The following is a 13,357-nucleotide window of genomic DNA, read 5'->3' on the forward strand; positions in this document are numbered from 1 at the left end:
ACGCGACGATGATCGATGATGGTCGATCTGTTTATCTCCCGTGAACCCGTCACAATGGTTCCCAGAGCGGCTCCACGGGTGTTTGGAAGCTTGTCGGCGCCTGTGGCCTGGTGACGAGGGCGTTGTCTTGTTCGGTAGAGCTCGTCTAGCTACCCTATAACTATATCTTGAGACTGCTGTGAAACACACGCCTATCGGGTGATTTGCTGCACTGCGAGGTAGCTAGCTAGCTGTTTGCCGGGATTACTACCTTGTGGGTGCATTAATTCCAAGCCTAAGGGCAGCCAGTGCTAGCTAAACCACCCATATGTTGTCACCGGATCCTGTATCTACTAGCTGAATACTACATAGTCAGCCTCTACTACGGTCTCATTGCCGTCTGGCAGCTGGAAGTCTACGCTGTGTAACTCGAGCAGAGCCCCATGAATCGGTTAACCACATGGCCTGGCGATACCCATCCTCGAGCCAGTGATACCAGGAGTGCAGTCACTTTCATGCTTTATAGAAGCACTAGGGCCTCAGCCTCATCAACCTTGGTAGAGCAATTGCTTCATATCCCAGCATTCTACCCGCATAGTCCGTGTTCGGCATCTTCCTGGACTTTATGCACGTAAACGCCCTTCTCCCCTGGACCGGACGAAGGGATAGCCGACTAGACTTACCGCCACCCGGACGGCAGTTATGCAGCATATGCCTCGTGGAAAGCCACAATTTCAATCTCACCGGCAACGTTGTGGAGCAGAAAGCCTTGTTCAGCTGTGAACCTTTACGCTTCGGTTATTGAGAACCTAAAGAATCGAGGTGTTCTCTACATTAATTGCTGGTCAATATCCGATGGGTAACTCGCTACTTATACAGCTAATCATGTTTTATCACTGGTTAGCTAGATATCATTATCCATGGCACCATCGCAAAGAGAGAAGAGAAATGATTAGGACCTTCTCTATTATGTTGTCAATTGCGCAGTGGCCAATTGGTTAGTACCTTGGCTGCAGGTATAAATGCCCCAGTTAAAAACCGGGTGTTAAGGTTAGAGGCTGGCGGCCTTTTGATCTAAGCTTATTTTGACGTTTGCCTACAGAACCGTATCATGACGACAGGTTACGTTGATATGAGCTTCAATGGTTCGATGTACCGCCTAAGTCTTCCCTTCTTATACGTAGACTCCATAGAATTCCTCCAAATGCAATATTTAGTCCCAATGGACCAGGAATCCCTTGAGAAACCAAATGAGAATCCATATGATACAATAACATTGCTTATAAAGGGGGCAATAAAAACAACGCAATATTGGATAAGGAGTAAACTGTTCACTCTCTACTCAAGAGTTTCGTCACACTAGGGTTTGATAAGGCATATCTATTCCTGAATTGATTTTAAACACGGGTATCATCTCGAGGATGTTCATAGAGCCATAAAGATTGCTGTCAGACCCACAATCACCAAGCTCACCCAGCTGCCTCGCAAAGTTATCGCTCTGTTCTCCGGGTGCCCCGGCTCCACGTCATACTTCTGCATAGTAATAACCTTCAAGCAAGTCATCTGAGAAGAAGTATGGTCAATGAGGCTGCCGTTTCCACCAACAAATAGAGTCAACACTGGTGTGATCTTATATGCCTCATTCGTATATTCCTCATAAGTGTCCGTTTCATTACCCTGCGTGATGAATAATGGTTAAAAAGGATGCCAACAAGGGGAATGGCAAGTAGTTAAACTTACATAAGACGTAGCCCGTGCAATCTCCAATAACTGGTCCGATTTCTGCTTTGTAGGCCAGCAGTCTGATGAATTTTTCACTGTCGAGAGGGCATCGAGGGACTTGACAGTAAAATTCCCGAGAGATGTTCCCGGGCCGCCAAAACTAGTGCATCCGTCAAAATTCTTCTTCATCTCCCGCTCAAGTTTCTCGCATGTGTTTCCACTGCCCTCCTCTGCCACGTCGCTGGCGTTTTGCAGAATTTTATCAATGCAGCTCTGTTCAATGACATCCGAGCACATCCCAGCAGCAGCACGACTATCCGTCATATTGACAATAACCGAAGTGCCGGCAATTTTTCCTTCCTTCATGGGGTATTTGAACTTTTTGAAAGGGGGGTCATTGAAGACAACAGTACATCCGCGAAGCTTTCCAGTGTCTGCGGTTTCTGGAACAGATAGGTAATATAGCGAGTTGAACGGAAGACCGGGATCTTCATTGGCCTTGTTCGAAACATTGACTCCCTTCACGAGGGAAAATCCTTCCAACGCTGAGGGGGCATTCTGGATTCGGGAAAGTCCCACGCCAATATGGGTGGCATCCTCAACTGTACAGCGGTCGTAGCCATCGATTGTAGGACAGCCAACGGAATTGCATCCAATCAAGTCGGTATCCCCAGCGCCAATAGTGAAGGGAATCAAAAACAGAACAAAGGTGACGCTTGATAGTTTTAAAGGAGGCATTGTTGCTTTGGATATAAAGGAATCAATCACGAAGTTCAGATCAGAAATGATGCTGAAATGGCTTCAAATCGCTTTATATTGGAATTGAGGTCAGTATATCTCGACTTTATATCCCAGTAGATTTGCCGTTAATTGGGAGCTGTCATATTGCATCATATATAACTCCTATCTTATTGTCGTAGTGGAGTATTTTTGTTGTGATTTTCAGCGGACCGCAACCTTGGCTGTTGCTCTTTCACGTCATAATGCATAACCCGGAGTAAAGACATAACTGTTAAACAGCTTCTTTGTCTTACTGTCGTCTTGAGAAGGACCCGCTAAGTTCCAGAGTGAGGAGCTTGGAGGGACAAGGGTCGATGCATGCCTCCGGCGTTATACTTGGCGCCAGAATTATAAGCTCGTATGACTATCAGAGCCCCATATAACACGTACATCATTAATGGTATTGGAAGATTCGGAACATGAATCAACCATGCTCAACTGTCATTATGCATTTTTGCATTATAGATCCTCTTTTGCTTCAATTCATCACAAACGGCTCCATGGGGATCAAAAGTGCTGATGTCGGTGAACCGACAGTCCAAATAAATGGGAATTTGGCCCATTATACTCTGCCATAACAGTGTCCTGCAAATCCACTGCGGATGCTCAATGGCACAGGACAAGGTCGCTTGTCTTGAATATTTTCTCCTCAGCCAACCCGACATTCAACATCGTCAACGGCGCTTAAAGTCAGCGCTTGAAAGTATGTTACTAGTGTATTTTATAATTCATACTAAAATTGCTCGGGTATACTGAATATGGAAAGAATATTACTAGTCTCCGTAATTTGTGTGTTTTATCATTTGAGCCTCCATTAAAATACTCGGATGCTTATTACTAAGCAACTTAGTTTCAAAACATCCATCATTTTATAATTTCGTGGACAACACATTAGGATATTCCATATCCACGGGACGGGACTATTGCATTCATATATGTTGGATGATGTTTATCGATTTTGTTCCGCCCATTATGACGGCGCAAAGAATGCGCCTTATTGTTGGATCTCCTAACTATATCCACAACTAGCAAGAAATGAGGTTATACCCAACGGAGGAGCCGAACACGAACGATGTACAAGGCAATTGAGTGATGCTTCCTTCATTGGCAGAGGTCAATTGAGGATGCAGTTACTAAAGTAGGGCATTATGAAAACAAAATATAGGCATTGCTGTTCGGTAACCAGCTTGAGAACTGTCTATATAACCTGCTCTTTCAACCACGTCAAACGAACTGTCAAGTCAAGACCACAATCCGAACTATCGTGTACATCAAATCTTTCTGTTCGCGCTTGATACTGGTACAAATTTTGTACCTCACTTTTTCCAAATATGGCATTCGTGAATATGCTTGGTGTTATTGCTGGGAGCCTGGGTATCATCTCCTTTGGGCTGGACAGGTTCGGTGGCGAAGGCTCGCACTCCGGCTCGACAATCAAAGTCGCCGTTGCCCTCGACGGTCCGCAATTGTCCAACTCTGCAGGTGACCTTCCCGATGTGTATGTTTTAATTGATATACCTCCTTTGCCAAACTGTGGAATTATGCAGCTAACCCCATTGTAGGCGCGTTTGGAACGAGGTTGGAAAGTTCGTTGGTATTACTGTCGACCCCGGAAGGGTAGAAGCAGGGAACATTGGTGAAATCAAAGTTCAGCATGACAATCAGGGGGTGTATACCTTATTTTCGGCCAACGATGATGCAGTGTGTATTGCCTGGGTGTCAACCACCTGGACAGATGACCGCGGAGGCAACAAGTATGCAGTCACTGGTGACTTCAGCGAGCCCTGTGGTGGTGCCTGGTTCCCAAGCAACTTATACATCAGTGACAAGAAGGACCATCAGCCCAATTGCTTCTGGATCGACAAAAATGGGGACCAGCCGAAGACTGGGTTCCAGGTGCGATGGCCTGCGTATTCTGAAGACCAGTTTGAGGGGAATAGCAAGGATCCAAAGAGACTGTGCAATAACGTTGACTTCGGGCTGCGCGAGGAAAATGATCCCAGTTCAATCAACTACTATCCCAAGAAAAAACGAGACGAACATCCCCGGGCTCGTCGTTCTACCATCCGTCGCCCTGGGTGGGCTAATTCCGAACTCGTTATTAGCGACTCCAAGCATCACTCGGCCAGGCGACTTTGCATGTCCAGCTCATCCATGGGTCCTGACTTTGCACATACCGAAGAGGGTCTCTTCTGCGATATGGATGCTAAGGTATTATATGCCTTCTGCGCAGATATTGAAGAAAAATCTGCCTGCTTTGACCTGAAGCGGCAGAGAATTGTCGCTCATGAAGAAGCAACGGGAGTCAATGCAACTTCTACCAACCATGGTTCAGCCCGATACTCTCGCATTCGCGACTGGCGCACCAACAGCACTGTGGCATAGATATCCTGCCAATGTTTATTTGCTAATTTTGCTTTTATGAAGTATATAGTTGCTAGCCCAATAGTTAGATAGTCGCCTTGTTTTCAATTTTGGGTACTTGGAAAGCAGTACCACTGATATAATATCTTCAAAGATAGGGCTCACCATAATTCATATCCAGATATTATCCACTTGTCCATTGTAAAAGGAGCCTGTAGCCTATAAACATTCCATAATACAAATACCATGTGAATTCACTAGCAATTAATAGCAGGTGACCATGGATTAAATTGGCAGTAGAGAAATTTTTTTATATTTTTCCTACTTAGAATGATCATTCTTAACTGTTTACTTCGCAAGCTCAACGTTCCAGGTCTTTACAGAACCGTCAGCGCCTCCGGATGCGACCTTGGACCCATCGGCTATCCAAGTAACAACATTGACACCTTCCTGGTGAGCGTTCTTCATCTGCAGTCTCTCGCCAGGGCGAGCAAGATTCCATACAAAGATATTAGTGTCCAAGGATCCGCTCACTAGATGAGAAGCTTCCTTGTTCCATGAAAGAGAGGTGATTCGGCTGGTGTGCGCCGTCCAACGGTCGGTAACTTTGCTACCATCTGCGGTCTTGTAAACAATGATTCTACCGCTCGAATCACCGGCGGCTAGGATGGATTCATCAGAGGAAAAGGCCAATGCGGTAATTCGGTTCCTCAACAGTTTGGTCTCGATGCTAATGCTGATTCCGGTACCATTGACGTCGAGTTTGCCAATTCGAATTGAAGCATCTTCACCACCAATCGCTACCGAGGAACCAGTAGCAGCAACGGCAGTTATTTGTGATTTAGAGTCGAATTTTCCAGTGAGTTGTCCCTTAGAAAAGATCTCAACACAATCGGAACTGGCGGCGAGGATATATTCCCCCGCTGTAGCGATGCCCTTTGGCTGTGCAGTGAGTTTGGTATCAAGCTCGCTATAAGTGTTTGACCCCAGATCAATTGATCTTAGCTTATCATCCCACCCAACGCTATATATTTGTCCTGAGCTTCCCTCGCTAGTAGCCGAAAATCCTGCAACGTAGCTGTTGTGTCCTGGGCCCTTTGCCGTTTGTGCCGATCCATCTGATATATTCCACTGGCAGACTCTTCCATCATAGCTTCCAGTCCAGAATGTATCGCTTGGGCATGACTCACGAGAGGATAATGTGGTTATGTTCTTCTGATGGCCCTCCACTCGTCTTGTTGGCTTTTCGGTCCCTTCAACCAGATAATTAAGAGTCCCGGAGAGTGACAAGCTTATGGTCAAACCGTCTGTTCTTCCACTAGGCCATACGACTCCAACCTGTTGGTCTGCCACGCCAGCAGCACCATCCTCTCCGAGGGTCCAGTTCTGGACCACCTTGCTCTGTTCGACGTCCCACAGCTTAACTGTTCGGTCTGCACTGGCAGTGACAAATCTTCGAGAATCACTTGACCAGGAGACACCGAAGATGCTGCCCTTGTGCTCACCTTCCCCAACCTGGCCTTTGGCCTCTCCAGTCTTCCCATCGTAGAGCCAAATTCTCCTGTCACCACCTACACTGACTAGGTTGTCACCGTTCGGGCTAAACGCAACACCGTAGATGTAATTGTTGTGCTTTTCCCGGATTCCGGTATTGTATTTGAATGGAGCACCATGGTAAAACACTAAGGTCCTGTCGTCTCCAGCTGTTGCGGCGCGTAACGGCCTCTGCTGCCTGATTGACACAGAGTTGATAACCTGACTATGCCCCGTTATTTCACCAACAGTATTGCCACTATCCGCCGTTATGCAGTGCCCAAATCGCTGGTTACCTTTACCGACAGCAATTATGCGCTGCGAATCGCCATCCCAGGCCAGGTCGTTGATTCTCCCGCTCACAATGGAATATTCTCCTTTCGTGACACCCTCTCCGACGCAGTCCCACACACGCACAATACCAGATGTGTCTCCGCTAGCAACGTAGTATCCGGAGGGTGAAAATCGGGCAACGGTCGTCTCTGCAGTGTGGGCTGTGTACTGAGTTGAAACCGAAGGGTTGTCTATCGAGCGAAGGAATATGGACCTGTTGGACTGTTAAACCGCAGATAGTCAGATTATAGCTGTTCCAATCGCGCAATCACACCGGAGACACAGTTTAAAGATATCCTTACCGCGTAGGCTAGCCGTTCTCCTTTTGGGTCAGACGAGAGCTGGGTTGGCTGCCCTCGGGTTGTCGACGGGCAGGCAGCCCATGTAGAATCTAACGGCTTGTCAGCTACCGGTAGCGAAAAGGGAGCCCGAATCTTGATCATACCGCTTTTGATGCTCATCTTGAATCTAGAAATTATGTTGCTTGTGTTCGTCTATTTTCTATAGAGGTGCGCTGTCTAGTAGTCGAGTAGTTGGAGAGAACAAAAGTATCCGGGCGGGGCAGCCAGCATTTGATGCTGAATAAGGCGATATAAAACCACGACGTTAACTATAGATGAATATCAGGGTCAAAGGAGGCATGAAAAAGGGGCCATGTTTGCTGAAACAGCCGGCTAATGGTAGTGAAATCGTCTTTTATACAGTCGGGTAGATAGAAAACAGTCGAGTCTAGTGCGTAGTATACATCTGGTAATCATCTCAAACACCACAGGGCATGCGGGAAAATAGTGACAGTGCAGGCTTAGAGCTTCTTTTCGAGCATGAGAATTTCCGGATGCCGGTGAACGCTAGGCATCAGCCCCATGCTGACAGCTCTCCTAATAGCTTTGGAGAGCTTCCTTTGGTTAATTCGTCGTAGGCCGGTATCCCTCGCTGACTTGATCCGGCCTGTCTCGGTCACGTATTCAGACATAACGGCGATGTTCTAACATGCAGCGCAAAGCTATTAGTACTGAAGTTTTTTGGTTTACGCGGTAGATTGATGGAGAAAAATCCTCGCAAATACCTTGTACATGTGTAGAGGGTTCAGCGATAGAGCATCGAAAATATCAGTCGTAGGATTGCGTCGTTTCTTCCATTTCTTCATCTCTGCCGGGCTCAAATCACGCGGGGAGTACACGTCGCCGGGTTGCCATGTTCTGGTCTGCTGTTTCTGTAGGTCGAAGGCTCGCTGTTCCCGGGCTCTCTCTGCCTCGAATTGTTGGTTCTGAAGCTGTCTCCGTCGGATACCGCGGAGTCTGGCGTCTATAAATTTGCAAAAGAGTTAGATCAAGTAACTCCCAAAGAAAGCCTATAACGACCTCGTAAACAGTTGTAGGGCTTACCTGTCGCTGGATTCAAGGTGATTCCTCCAAAGCCTGAGTTAGACCGACAGGAGACCCGGGGGGTGAAGCCCGTCAGCTGGCAGAGGATCGGACGGCAGGTGGTCAATTTGGTAGCCATTGCGGGTCTGGGCAATAAGAATATCTCTGTTATATGCCCAAGAAATGGTATGTGACGGCCTGATCTGCTGCCTCGAAACGTCCTTCGTCGTTGTCTAGCAAGAGATTTTTTTTATATGGCTTAGCTTGGTCAAAAATGCCAAGCCTTGACACCCGCGCGTTTCTTCAAAGCTTCAAGAAGCATAAAAAAACCTCCAGCTTGACCAGACGGCGTGAAGGGACTAACAGGACATGATTACACCGAGCATCGCCGGTTCAATTGAAGATAGTCAGGTATTTACTATGACTCCGGATCGATAGAATGCATATCCAGTAAGTTATACCCACAAGCCAGCAAGATCTGAGTATTTTTAACCAGCTTCAACCCAGCTCTGAAACCGGACAATCACACCAACTCGGCGCCTCAACATGGCCGGAATGTTCAATACTTTTCTCACAAACAAGCCATTTGTAGCTTCAAGATGCTACAAGTACTTTCTTTCTTCCACGAGGTCACGCTCCCACTCGTTTCGCCCCCTCCTCTCCAGCCAGAGGAGACATATATTCAGCTTCCCATCCATTCGGCGAGTGACAGAGACCAACACTGGGAAACATAATGACGCCTCGGAATATGGATCAAAACCTATGGTGCAGCTGGTACATGCTCTGGAGCAGCAGTCGCGGCCTCCGCCTCCTTTCATTCTCGCGACGGGATTCATGCGGTTTATAGATAAACGACTCGGTCAAGTTACTTTGACACGTTATCAGGCGGAGCTCCTTCTGCGCACCTTTCAGCATCTTTTGAGTGTCCCTTCAAAGGATCCCCAGGGTTCTTTACGAGAATTTCTGGAACTGGAAAACTTTGAATATACGTTAGAAGCACTGGCACGAGCAGATTTCACTCCAGATGCTGCCGAGCTGGTTAATGACTTGGCAAGGATTGCCATGGGCCACATACGTAGAATACGTGAGAGGACACCAGAGTTAACACCGGAGCCTGATTTCGAGGTGTTCAAGTCGTACATCACAGTTCTCTCATCCACCGGATTTTCTGCCGATGCATTAAAGCTCACCATTACCTACTGGAAAACCACGCCGGATCTGAGCAATGGATTGTCACTTTGGGCTAATATCATGAAAGGATTTGCGAAAGAAGGCAGGCGTCTAGGTGCTGAGCAAAATACCCCGTCAAAAGTCACAATGGTGTTGGAAAAAATGAAGGAGTGCGGTATCACATTGGATACGCAGCGACAGGAGCAGTTGATCTCCATGCTAGCAGACAGCAACTATTTCCACGCGATTAAGACTGTGGCTGAACTCCCTATTGAAAAGTCAACGGCTACAAACGTACATTTGCTCAAGTTCGCGCTGCGGCATGCTATGTACTCGTGGGCAGCAACGATAGTGGGCTCATTTCCGTCATACCCAACCCCAGAAACCAGAGACGCACTACTCCTCTTTTCCTTCTTGAGGGGACGCTCTTCAGATTCAGTCTGTAAACAGCTTGATGAAATGACTGCAAAAAACCCAGAGATACGAACTACCATGTCAATTGACATGATCAACATGATAATCGAATATGCAAACCTGCACAAACAGGCAATTATTGCCCAGCAAGCTATCCAAGTGGCACAGATTTGGAATTTAACTCCTAACGCTCGAACATTTGTTCTACAGATACACTCACTGGTCTATTCTGGACAAATTAACGAAGCTGCAGAATTGTTCCAATCACTCAGTCCGGACGTGGAATTTGATCTATCCGACGTTGATTTCTTGAACGACTTTATCAAACAACTCTGTTTGGTGGAGAATTCCTCAATCGATTTTGATACCGTCAACACGCTTGTGGATATATTGCAGGGTGTGGGCGGCCGGTTTGACCCAATGACCCTCAGCACTCTTTGCAAATCACTGCTTCACCGAGGTGACTTAGAGGGTGTGTCAACTTTACTCCGACCAATAATTGATACTTTCGATCCCTTGGAGCTTCAAAAGATCAGATTGCCTTTCCTTGACTATATCAAAGATATGGATCAAACCGTGGACAGTGCATGGGAGGTATATGAACTTTTGAACCTAGCTATACCAACAACGCCTGTTTCGACAAGGACGATGATCATGAATATCTTTTTCGAGCGCCAGAGACCTGACCTTGCCTGTCTAGTCTTCGGTCATATGCGACAAAAGGGTGACCCTAATATCCGACCAAATTCTTACACCTATGCCCGCTGCTTCCAAGGAATTGCAAAGTGCGCGGACTCAGCCAGTTTACAATTAGTTCACAATATGCTAAAACTTGATCTCCAAGTTGCTCCAACAACCAAAATCCGCAACAGTTTGATGCTGGCCTATGCTGCATGCGGGCTAGCAGATCAAGCAATGAGAATTTTCAGGGACATACTTCACTCAGAAGAAGGTCCTTCCGAACGAACACTAGTTATATTTTTCAGGGTCTGCGAATCATACGGCAACGGTCGTGAAGAGGCGACTAAAATGATGGAGAAACTGAAATCCATGGATATATTAATCAATGATGAAGTTTATAATGCATACGTTGGTGCTCTTGGCGGCCATTGTGAGCTGGAACTCGCAGTCCAAGCCATCAAGCAAATGGAGTCACAGACTGGCTCCGCACCAACTACACTCACGTATGCTAAGTACCTTTACTGTCATTCGTGTTCTACATTACTAACTATCAAACGTTCACAGGCTTGTAAATCTCTACAACTCATTACCATACCAATTCTGGAAAGATCAGGCCGAAGAGTGGGCGCAAGTCGCGTATCCTGAACTATGGAAAACAATAGGACAATCCGGGCGAACAACAGACGAAGACGGTATACAATATCTGAATATAGATAGGTCGGTTAAAGCTTAGCCGTGTATTATTAAATCCAACCAGTCTTTCAGTTCACTTGCAATTTTTCCTTGCACCTAGAGCAACTACTACACTCACCCTGTCTCAGCCACATAGAGGCCTGCCATCCGATCAAAATACAGGAACATCGATGCTTCCACCATCGCTCGAAAATCCAGACCAGCCAAAAGCCAAAATTTTAAACATGGATGATCCCTCCAGTGGGATTCAAGCAGATGTTTTGGCTTCACGGCTATGATGCACGCGGGAAAGCCCCTCCGCCAGAGGCGTCTGCAGGCACGTTGAGAGCTAACACGTAAACAGGCGAACGGGAACGATGCCAAAAAAAAAAAAAAAAAAAAAAAAAAAAAAAAAAAAAAAAAAAAAAAAAAAAAAAAAAGGTTCTAACGTATATATTAATCATAGGTCTATATACATATTTCATCGATTAAAAAAAAGGCTATTTTGAAACTTGAACAACGGACGACGATTTAAACACCCATAATTCCGCCAAAACTCCGCTTTTCATTGCTATATACCCTCTGTATAGCCATTGTCTACAAAGTCAATAAAGTCGTGTGGTCCGAAAATCTAATCTGGTCATATCGTCGCTCCATCGTCGGAACGTTGGTGCTGTATCCCATATCTGGATATCCCACTACCCCATTATGGAGGAGAGATATCATATCGTTTGAAACCCATGGCTCATAGCCAAAGTTGCCATTGAGTGGTGGATCCACAAATGATGGCGTACACATCTCTGCCTGCGGTGATGTGACGGTGTAATATGAATAAGGAGACATACTTGTTGGCTCGCAAGGGCGGATTGGATCAATCAAAGGAGTGTGCGGAATAGGCACGGGACTCGGTGAGCTTGTGAGGCTCGGGACCTGTTGATAAGAGGGGACTGCTGTCAAAGGCGATTGGGTATCGTTTGTAGGCCATACCTCAGGGACCGTTACTTTCGGGGGAGCTGGGAGCCGGGCTTGCTGACTCTGGGTATGATCTGGGACATGCCAGAGGAGTTTAGGCATTATCGTTTGACAAGGAGCTCGAGTCTCTTCAACGCGTGTCACTGGACTGGTGGTCGGTTTCACCATCGGGCTTTTCTTTTTGGTGGCATTCCCGGAAGGCTTCGGTACTGTCCCATCGGTTTTATTGCTACCAAAGCGTTGCGTATATCTAACAACCAGAGCCATGTTAGGGAAAGAACCTCATTTGAAGGGGCAACGAAATTTATGTGACTGAGTACAACGAACCTATTTTTTGCTGCAATCGGCGTTCTGTTGGGGAAATATCTATCCACAATCTCGGTCCACCTCCTACCATAGATCTCTACAGCCTCCCTCAATATCTCGTCTTCCAGGAGTGACCATCTGTCATTATTTATTTCTGGGTTTAACGATTCATGCCACCTCCTTGAACATTCTACTCAGAAATAAAGTTAATGACTCAATTTCAGATTGCAGATGTAGGTTCAACTTACGATCGGGCTGCCTAGATCCGACAACTTGTGAAACGAGAGCCCAGCTGAAAATTTTGTATTAGCGGACGAGAATAGCTCAGAGACAAGATGAAAAGGCCAGTGGTCTGCTTACCGGAAACCGTGTTTCTGGATGCCTTGCAATAACTTTTCGTCTTCCGTTTTGTTCCACGCTCCTTTGTTCAAGGAAGGAGCTAGAATATAGACCCATCGTTTCCGGCAGTCCTTGTTGTTTCGATCTGGGATGTTCGAGGCTATGCGATGCCAGTTGATATCACCACCTCTAGCCACTGGAAAAAAGAATGATCAGCTCCCGTCAAATCCGCTGGGTACTACCATCAGAACTTACTGCTTTCATTGACGGCTTTCCGCAGGAGAGCATCCTCCTCCTTCGTCCAAAGCCGTCGTGCCCTTACTTTCATCATCGTGGGATCTGAGCAAAAAGGCTCGGGCCGGGAGAAGGGTATTGGCAGAATAAAACGTGCACCACTGAGAAGTATAAGAAGAGGTGGCGATACCCGTCTGTCAGTGATGAGAGCTAACCTTTTCTGAAGCAGGGAGGTTGGAGAGGAGTGCAGCAGTTGACAAAAGAATCCAGAGACGAGGCATGAATGGTCGAGATGCTGCTGGGTATAAATCTTACCACAGGGAGGACAATCGGCTTCTTATTCTGTCTTCCAGTGCATCCGACAAGCGTCAAGTATACGACAGGCGCCAAGGGGCATTCCCAGAGGGGAAGATGGTATAAACAGGCAAGGTTCGTGGGCCCAGCCTGATGTCCCAATCTGGTGCCATATATGGCCCATGTCTAACATGTACCAC

At 46.7% G+C, this 13,357-nt stretch overlaps 6 protein-coding genes across 6 annotated transcripts; 2 read left to right on the forward strand and 4 right to left on the reverse strand.

The window, feature by feature from the left end:
* Window positions 1-1,404: 1,404 nt before the first annotated feature.
* ARB_05086 (uncharacterized protein) lies at window positions 1,405-2,439 on the reverse strand (the record flags this gene model as incomplete). Its single annotated transcript, XM_003016747.1, has 2 exons — window positions 1,405-1,656; window positions 1,720-2,439. The coding sequence occupies 2 exons, from the start codon at window positions 2,437-2,439 to the stop codon at window positions 1,405-1,407; spliced, it is 972 nt and encodes a 323-aa protein (XP_003016793.1).
* Window positions 2,440-3,812: 1,373 nt separating this feature from the next.
* Window positions 3,813-4,866, forward strand: ARB_05087 (uncharacterized protein; the record flags this gene model as incomplete). Its single annotated transcript, XM_003016748.1, has 2 exons — window positions 3,813-3,979; window positions 4,044-4,866. 2 exons carry the CDS (start codon window positions 3,813-3,815, stop codon window positions 4,864-4,866), a joined length of 990 nt encoding a protein of 329 aa, XP_003016794.1.
* A 327-nt stretch (window positions 4,867-5,193) lies between these two features.
* ARB_05088 (uncharacterized protein) lies at window positions 5,194-7,172 on the reverse strand (the record flags this gene model as incomplete). The annotated part of the gene is made up of 2 exons (XM_003016749.1): window positions 5,194-6,933; window positions 7,014-7,172. The coding sequence occupies 2 exons, from the start codon at window positions 7,170-7,172 to the stop codon at window positions 5,194-5,196; spliced, it is 1,899 nt and encodes a 632-aa protein (XP_003016795.1).
* Window positions 7,173-7,738: 566 nt separating this feature from the next.
* On the reverse strand, window positions 7,739-8,214 carry ARB_05089 (37S ribosomal protein S18, putative; the record flags this gene model as incomplete). The annotated part of the gene is made up of 2 exons (XM_003016750.1): window positions 7,739-8,016; window positions 8,097-8,214. The coding sequence occupies 2 exons, from the start codon at window positions 8,212-8,214 to the stop codon at window positions 7,739-7,741; spliced, it is 396 nt and encodes a 131-aa protein (XP_003016796.1).
* Window positions 8,215-8,621: 407 nt separating this feature from the next.
* Window positions 8,622-11,311, forward strand: ARB_05090 (mitochondrial respiratory complex I chaperone (Cia84), putative; the record flags this gene model as incomplete). Its single annotated transcript, XM_003016751.1, has 3 exons — window positions 8,622-10,843; window positions 10,905-11,032; window positions 11,106-11,311. 3 exons carry the CDS (start codon window positions 8,622-8,624, stop codon window positions 11,309-11,311), a joined length of 2,556 nt encoding a protein of 851 aa, XP_003016797.1.
* Window positions 11,312-12,646: 1,335 nt separating this feature from the next.
* On the reverse strand, window positions 12,647-12,960 carry ARB_05091 (uncharacterized protein; the record flags this gene model as incomplete). The annotated part of the gene is made up of 2 exons (XM_003016752.1): window positions 12,647-12,825; window positions 12,885-12,960. 2 exons carry the CDS (start codon window positions 12,958-12,960, stop codon window positions 12,647-12,649), a joined length of 255 nt encoding a protein of 84 aa, XP_003016798.1.
* Window positions 12,961-13,357: the final 397 nt, after the last annotated feature.

Source organism: Trichophyton benhamiae, assembly GCF_000151125.1.
Source record: "Trichophyton benhamiae CBS 112371 chromosome Unknown contig01989.5, whole genome shotgun sequence".
Classification (NCBI taxonomy): Eukaryota; Fungi; Ascomycota; class Eurotiomycetes; order Onygenales; family Arthrodermataceae; genus Trichophyton; species Trichophyton benhamiae.